At 39.7% G+C, this 8,938-nt stretch overlaps 1 protein-coding gene across 1 annotated transcript; it reads left to right on the plus strand.

Annotated features, from left to right (window-relative positions):
- Nucleotides 1-3,946: 3,946 nt before the first annotated feature.
- Nucleotides 3,947-4,270, plus strand: SERTM1 (serine rich and transmembrane domain containing 1; the record flags this gene model as incomplete). The annotated part of the gene is made up of 1 exon (XM_084306444.1): nucleotides 3,947-4,270. One exon carries the CDS (start codon nucleotides 3,947-3,949, stop codon nucleotides 4,268-4,270), a length of 324 nt encoding a protein of 107 aa, XP_084162570.1.
- Nucleotides 4,271-8,938: the final 4,668 nt, after the last annotated feature.

Raw genomic sequence — 8,938 nt, forward strand, 5'->3', positions numbered from 1 at the left:
TCCTGGGATGACATAGGTGCCTCTGAGAAGGTCATCTGGATCCAGCTACATCACAAATATTGAGTCAATTTTCTCATTATACTTTGAAGTCAGTAATAAACTTCCTAATCTTTTTTTCTGGGACCAGCTTTGGCCTTGACATTGTTCTATTTAGCTTTCAGAAATGCACAAAACCTCTTACCAAGGAAGAAGATGAAGCCAACATCTGGCTTCTCTGGGGACTCTTCCTCTGGGAGGATTAGGCCCCAGGAGAGAGATAAATGGTTGCACAACTTATCTTCTTGTCTTGGAAGAAGCAGGGACCTTATAGCTGTAGTGCACTGAATAAAGCTGCTCTTTAAGGCTGGGAGGTTTGATGTGCCTCGTGGCAGAGGTTCATGCACGTTTCAGTCCAAACTACTCTTGCACCCCTGTCCCTCATGGCCCAGCAGTTGGCAGCTGAGCCACCCTGGCTGATCTCCAGCCTTTTTTTTTGCAGTGCTGGGATAGCACCAGGGAACTTCATCAGGGATCAGGATTGGACCCATTTTATTTCTGTACACATTTTGTACCTATCCTATGAATGCTCTGCAGATGTTATGAGCTCATATGTTCACACTTCTGTAGGATGTTGCTGTTAACTTACTTCAACAGGGTACAGATGGTTTGTAAAAATCTTTTTAGGCTGAGCAGGACTCTATGTTTCAGGTCTTTATTTTTTTTAAATGTGTAATTAAAACAATACACTACAATTTTTTTCTTCCTAAAATATCACCTGAAGAGTCACTTTAGCTGAAGCTATATTTTACAATGAGATACAGTTACATATCACATCCCTATGCAGTGTAAATGAGACAACGAGGATCTGGACCATAGTCATTTGGAGTCAGAGTTTACAGAGCCTCTGATCTCACCACAAAATATTCAGTTAAAAATAGCCCAATTGACATTGTAAAACCTATAAAGGCTCTGATCTAGCAAGGCACTCACATCTCTGCTTAACTGTAAGCTTCCTATTTAAGACCATAAATTTTCTGCTCACTTCAAAGGAAGTCCTATGCTGAAGCTCTTCCTTGTACCAGGGCCAAAACCATTAATGATAAAAGTAGAACAGAGCAGATTTCAAATTTGTGAAGAATTTAAAGGCTTTTAACTTCTGCCATATTAAAGAATTTATGTGAATTAATTCCTTAAGTTATTATAGAGAAATTCAATTATTAATGGATCTGCTTTTCATTACGACGAGTAATCAAGGATAAACATCTTCTATTTCAAAGCTTATCTCTTAAAAAGGATAAATTAGCTTTAAGACACTTAACTACTTCCAGAACATGAAATGAACATGTATTGTACCATTAGTTAATTTTGGATCACTGAATTAAAGATAGTTCAAAAGGAGTATAATCTCATAAGGATCTCTCTGTTCAGTGTATTATGATTCATTTCACAAGGTACAATAAATACTGTTTCTTGTTGGGGTAAATACTATTAGTGTTATAAAAACGGTTTCCTTAAATATATTTTATGTATTTGTATGAGTTGTATACCACAAGGGTATGAATATTTTATCTGGCGTTTGCAGATGCACTTTTGCACTCCTGTGTATCTTGTAGGCTGTTGGGATGCTTGATTAAGACTACCAGAAGCTCTGCAATAAAACAACATCTGGAATGTAACCTTTTATCCATCAGAGTATTATGGATGTGAATATACTAGTAAATTAATCTGGGCCATAGGCCTGTCATCATCTCTCCTGTTGAATTACTAGCACACTTCCTGGCATGGTTTTGGCCAGCTACTCCTCTCCAAGCCATGCCTGGACATATGTGGGGTTAAGACTGTCATCATTCATCCCCAAAGGCAGCTGCAACTTGGCCATCCTGTTCATGGGCATAAAAGGGAGTTCAGGTGTCTTCATGCAGTATGCCATGCAACTTGTCTGTGACACCAAAGAATAGTCTTGACCTGTTTTATGCAGTGGTTTAGATGTCATTCTGAGGTATAGAAAATAAATTTAAGATTTTAAAACTTTAAAATACAGGATTAGATTCTACCTACTCCTTTACGTAGTCTTTGTTCACTCAGGGCTCTTATGGCTTTTTACGTCCTATAGTATAACCTCCTAAATTTAATTTACAGCATGGAAGTACAGTGAGTACCTGGGCAAATAACTTAAGTGGCTGCAAAGCATTTTCAGCAGGTATCTCCAAGGCTTCTTGAGAAGAAACAGCACCAGCAGAAAAGTATCGAATCCTTCCTGAGGATTTTTAGTTTAGACTGAGGGGTTTGTGCTCAAAGAAAGTGTTAAAAATTGTCACCCTCTTGAAGAAAGAGGAACTTCATCAAGTTAACAGAAGTAATATGGTTACAGGAGAAATTAGAAGGCAGAACATTGCATAGAATAATGTTGGGATGCTTCCATGGAAAGACTTCAGCAGTTGTGTGACACACAGAAGGAGACCACAGACTACCACAATACTTTAAGGGTCCTATTCTGTCTTTCTTACTGTTGCTGACAGTTTGCTATCTATGTTGCCATGAAAACCAGTGGGATTTTCCTCAAAACCTCTAGCTGGGAGTTAGAGATAACTCTATTGAGCCAGGCCTACAGCAAGGTTTGGATGCTGGGAACTTAGGACTGTATGGATATTGTCTTAGTGGAGAATAAATCTGGGCACCTTTCCTTGCTGTGCCAAGTATCTGCACTGAAAGGTTGGCCACAGATGGGTGGATAGAAAGGTTGCATAAGGATAATCATATCCAGAAAATGAGCTTTGTTTGCTCCCCACTTACACCTTGCATTATCTATTTTGTATCAAAACAAAGGCAATGGGTTTCTGTGTATAATTCAGCTACAGCATGTAGGCTTTTTACAAGCAATTCTTTACCACTAAGTTTCCTCTCACTCTTCCAGACAGCACTTGGGGATTGACAACATTGGTTTAAAAAGTAAAAAAAAAAAAAAAAAAAAAAAAAAAGGCAGCTCAGCCTGATGTGCTCCTCCTGTTCTAGTCTGACCTTTGCCAGCACCAGAGCTTCCGGGTTTCAACACAAAGAGGCTGAAGGCAAAGCTTTGCTGCTCTTAGACAGACCCCTCATGTTTGCTGGGCTGCCAGGGCTGCCTGTTTCCTCGGGAATTTGCTCGTAGGTGTCAAAAGCTGCAACACTTCACTGAAACGTGTCTGCCATTGAGATCACCCTGGCAGCATGAAAGCAAGATGCATTTTGATCTTCGAAACCATTTGATCCATTTCGTAAATCTATAGTAAGAAGCCAGGTCTGGCAGATTTTCTCACTGTGGTCACCTCAGGCAAGACAACAGGGAATAAGTGGGTAATGGTAGTGGATTCTGTTGTGGAATCCATCATGGCATTGAACAGCCTTCCTCTAGGTTAAAAAGCTGATGATTTGAGAGGGATTTTTCATTCCTTGATTAGCTTTTATCCACAAAACAAATTTGGGTTCTAACATGTCTATCCCACATAAAGTACAAAGCTATTTTGATTGGGCTGTTCCTCGGTTAAAGAGTTCCTGTTGGGAAAGGATCAATTTTAATTTGTTGATGGGTGGGATTTCTCTTATCACTGCATTTTGGCATACAGAGATGTAAAGACAGAAGTTAGCTAATGCCTTAAGAATTGCACCTCACTGCTAAGGACTAATAACTCTTAAGAACTGGATTGTCTCAGGTACACATTAAATCACGTTATCTGCTAGTAAATTAATCTTTCCTTTTTTTTTTTTCCTTTTTTTTTTTTTCCCCTTTTTCTTTTTCCTCACAGTTCTGAAGGATACAATCTTCCACTTTCTTGGGTTTGATCAGTAAAGGATAAATCTGATCACTGGCTGACTTGTTATCTCTTCATTGTGATGGGAAAATGCTCATCTAAAATAAGCCCTCTGTTATGCTGCTAAAACTGCCTTCGAATCCAAGATCTGTGGTGATTTTTAAAACGCAAACCCCGAGATGTCTGAACCCGACCCCTCATCTGGATTTGTAGGAAACATGGAAAATGGGACTTTTCTGGAGTTATACCCCACATCCCTTTCAACTTCTGTGGATTCATCACCTGGCCGTTTATCTAACGTCTATGTCTATGTTTCTATATTCCTTAGTCTCCTAGCATTTCTCCTTTTGCTATTAATCATTGCACTTCAGAGGCTGAAAAATATAATTTCTTCCAGTTCCTCTTACCCAGAATATAACAGTGAAGCTGGAAGTTCTTTCACTAATTTAGAAGTCTGTAGTATTTCTTCCCAGCGGTCTGCTCTTTCAAACCTTTCTTCCTGAAACTAAATGAAGTGGAATATGTGGGGAATGGGAAAGCTTTGTCTAGTTTCTCGGGGAGGTAGTGCATGCAACATTTGCCTTAGAAGACTATGATGAAGAGGTGGCTTTTAAAGTTTCCTTATTTTTCTTTCTTTCCTTTTCTAGTCTTCATTTTCCCTTTTACTAATGTTGCTTTTCATTTTGGATAATGACTCTTAATCATTGTTTCATGCCTGTAACTGTGATGCTGTCTTTTTCTCACACATACACAGTGTACATTAGTATTCCTGCCAAATTGTAATATGGTTCTAACCAGATGTGTCATTTTTCTGCTCTAGTTGTGACTCCTTTCCTTGTTTTATATCAGTAATACTCTGAATGTTGGATTTTTTGTTTGTTTGTTTGTTTTTAATTTTTAATTAAATAAGAATTTCTGGATTAAATCCCCATTGCAAAAGTATCAAAAATTAGCTTTAATTATAAATATAGTCCTTGGGACAATTTAAAGTTGTTGCTATTGCTTCTTTTGTAATTTCCTTGTTTTTTTCAGTATTTATTGGTGTTTATGAAACACAACTAAAATCCTTTTCCTGAAGAATGTTACTTTGGTTTATTTGTACTTAAATCTTTCTGTATAAAGTGTCTGTATTTCAGTTTTTGAATTGCTGAAATCTTTGGTTAATTTAGTAAAGCGACTACAATAACTGCTCACTGCTGAATGTGTAAAGATATTTTTGGACCACAACTGCATATAATTTGCCTAATGACTTGTTCCTCTGGGGGGCAGCTTTTGCTGCTGAATCACAAATATTGCACAACTCCTTTCCATCCTTTGCTGATCACGCAGCCTATTCATGACAGGTACCAGTACAAACTGATACTTTCTTTTAGATCCACTTACTGTGACCATCACTGCTAGCTGAATAGCACCTGTGACTATCCTTTCTTTAGGCACAAGATGTTCGTACTCATTTATGCAGAGCCAGCAGGGACAGATATTACTTGTGTGGTGAAGACTTACTGGGACAGATTTTGCCTTGTAATTTCATGAACGCACACTGGTGTGGACACAAGGATGTGCGTAGTTGCCAGCCAGACCTGTGCTTTGACACTAAGGAGGTGTGTAATAGATAACTAGCAGTATTGTGCACAGGATCCTGTGGTCAGCTGTGAATTAAATCAAACCAAATGGTCAAAAAATGAAGAAAAAAACAAAAAGAAGAAAGACTTGAAATGCCAAAAGTGATCTATGAGGATTGCAGCTCTATAGTATGCCATGTTATTTCTTGTAGTCCTTACTGCAACACATGAGCACAGCCCAGTCCTGCCTCAAGCCCCTGCATAGTCACCTATAATGGCAGTGTTCAAGTCAGGAGACAAGAGGAAGGGTGTGGAAATGTCCCTGCTGTATCTGTTCCTGGTGCAAGAACACATCTAGCTCTGGGTCATTAACAAGGCATGTTCTGTCATTAACTATGCAGTCTTTGAAAGAGGAAATTGGAAACTCCAGTGTGAATATAATCATTAAAAACACAGCTGCTCCATGCCAAACAACATACAGATGATGTTGGAGTTGCTGTTTTCAGTTTTTCAAAGTGAACCTACAGCATGGTAAGTGGTAATCAATTATGGTGTTGATTAGCACCTTACAAAGGTCAAAGAACTTGCTGACTAGCAGAGGAATTAAGCCCAAAGAATCTCTGAGCCAAACTGTTCTTATGAATATATTTAGTCTCTTGAATATTTTATTCATCTGGCCAAATATTCCTTGTAAGTCGCTTTTCACTGTAATTGATGGGGAAAAGAGTTTACTATTGGAAAGTCATCGGGAAAGATTTTTCATTTCTAAAAGCTGTTCAAAATCCCAAATCTGTAACAGAATGTATTTTTGTGTTGACTTGTAGATAAAAATAAATGAACTTTAAATCAAGACAGAGCAGCCATTCCGCTATATTCTCTTACCTACAAAGTCGTAAACTTGTTGCTTCCTTTGCTGCAAATGCAGGAATTTAATCAAACCCAGAGATGAGACCACAGTCTGACAGAGTTTTTTATTACCAGTGATATGTTTCTTTTTACTAGTTTATGTTTATGGATGTACAGACATTTCATATTAAATACAGACTGTTGAACATCCATTGGCTTTGTTCAATGAACTATTATCAAACTCCACAAGAGCAAAAATTATTTTTTCAGTTTGCACAAAGTAGAAGAGGTGACTGAAAACACACATTTGATTTTGCTTTGTAGTTTATTAGATGCTATTAGCTTTTTTTTTTTCCACTCTGCAGTGACATATGGGACTATATAGAGTCATCATGTTTTCAGCTGAGTTGCACCTGTTCTTCTCAGGACAGATTTGAGTAAAAACAAGTTGGATCCAACAGAACAGCATCAGGAAAAGCCACAGGCAAAAAGCACCATGTCATTTTGAGGATTGCTAAGCACTTGGCCTTCAAGAAAAAAAAAAAAAAAAAAAGGAAAGGTTAAAAAAAAAGAGAACCTGACCTTGAGTTCACTTGAGCTAGTTGCAGGGATTTTCCATGATGGTAAATTGAAGAACAGATTAGATTATTCATTTTTATCAAAATTCTGTGTTTTCTCTGTCTCCTTCTTTCTGTCACTGACACACGAACACACTTGGAGGAGTGGGCAGGGAGGAATCTCATGAAGTTCAGCAAAAGAAAATGTGAAATTTTGCTTAGGGGAGGAACAACCCCATGCACCAGTACATGCTGGGGGCTGACCAACTGGAAAACAGCCCTTCAGAGAAGGATCTGCTGGTTCTGGTGGACCCCAAATTGGCCATGGGCTGTCAATGCAATGTTGGTGCATAGGAGGCTTCATTATGAGGAGCACTCTGAGATGTACCTGGAGTGCTGGGTGCAGTTTTGTGCTTCCCAGTGTAAGAGGGGTGGGGACATACTGGTGAAAATCCACCGAAGGGCCGTGAGGCTGATTAAATGATTGGAGCACCTCTCACCTCAGGAGGCTGAGAGAGCCAGGGCTGTTCGCCTGAAGAGGAGATGGCCCCAGATAGCTCTTATCCACATGTTTAAGTATTGGCCTGGGTAGCCTACTGCAGCTGACCCTGCTTTGAGCAGAGGGGTCTCTAGTGGTCCCTAGAAGTCCCCCAACCATGCTGTGATTCTGCCACTGTCAGTGCAAAAACCTCAGTGGCTTCTAACTCGCTGCCTCCTCTGATATGTTTTCCCATCTCAGGAGCTGAGTGAACATCTTTACTGGGGATGATTAGTTCAATACTTTGTAATTAAAGGGTTGTTCTGCTCTTCCTCCTGCCTGCAGTCATACACTTTTCCATCTTTTCCACTGCCTTTTTGTGGAGAGGGCTCACAGGCAATTTTTGCCCTGGGCCTTTTTGGTTTTGTTTTGCTGTTACAGTGGGTTTTTGTTTTGGTTTTTACTAAGCTCTCTGAATGTGACTGTGCTATTAGCTCTCAGCTAAGAGACTGCATTGCTTCAGATAGTTGCAATGCATACTTGGAAATTTGTAGAAAGAAAAATAACAGTAAAGCATGGATAAGGAATGAGTTTCTCAATCACACAGGAGGAAAAAAAAAATATTTTAGTTTGACATAGATGTTCTGTTTAGGCATATTTAATCCAAAAGTACCTGTTGGAGGCCATGGTAGCCTCTGTTTCTAAGATTAGACTTTCTTACACTGCTGGCCACCCTGATCCCACAGCCAGGTTAACCCGTGACATTTACCTTTCCTCACTTTTAACAGATTTTTCTGATCCTCTTCTTGATACAGTGTCACACACTTCACTTAGCAGCTCTGCAGCTGTGTAGAGAGTTTATTCCATTGAATAAATTTTCTCATTTCAGCCCTTCTGTGTGTGCCAGCTCACCTGAAAGAATTTTCTCTGTAAGCTTCAATTCTTGCATGGTTTTTCCTACCTTTTGACTTGGAAATGACTCTTACTCTCCTTCCATGCAGTTTGTTTGCCCTCTTCTTTTGCTATCTGGCCCTGTGGGACTCTGGTGAGGCTGAATCCCCGTGGAGCATCATTGTGTTCTGCTGTACTTGAGCTTTTTTCCTTTAGTCTTCTTTTCAGTGAGATTGCTGGGAAACATATCTGCATGGGAAGGTCCCATACACCTTACATTCTCTTTGATGGGACTGTTTTTGCTGCATCTCTCACAGTTATCTGAGGAAACAGTGCAAACTGCAGCCCAGCTGCTTCCCAAGCTGAATGGCCTTTTCATGTCTGCAGCCCCTCGCAAGCTCCCAGGGACAACGGCCCCACTCTGTGGCTACAGCAGAGGATTACATGCCCCAAATTCAGGGTGCAACAGTAGCCTGAAGATGTTCCTTTTTTTTTTTTTTTTTTTCCTGTCTTGAGTCCAGGCTCAGCAGTTACTGATGAGTGAGAAATAAGTGCAAAGCATTTTTACTGTATTGGAGGACTTCAGACTTTTTTTTTTTTTTTTGGTTTGTTTGTTTCCCAGGAAAGTCTTTTCTATGCCAGGCTGATGAAATGGATTAAATCCTTACTGGTCCCCTTTTCCCAAACAGCTTTCTCAGGATTCAGAGGATGGAAGCAAACACAGAGACTTGCAGATGATATTAAACCAGGACAAGCTTCAAACACCTGCCAAGAGAGAGAAATAATACCCAGGCACCTAGTGAGAACAGAAGCATGGCAGGAAGCAGAATGATATGC

The sequence above is a fragment of the Netta rufina genome (assembly GCF_964035555.1).
Source record: "Netta rufina genome assembly, chromosome: 1".
Classification (NCBI taxonomy): domain Eukaryota; kingdom Metazoa; phylum Chordata; class Aves; order Anseriformes; family Anatidae; genus Netta; species Netta rufina.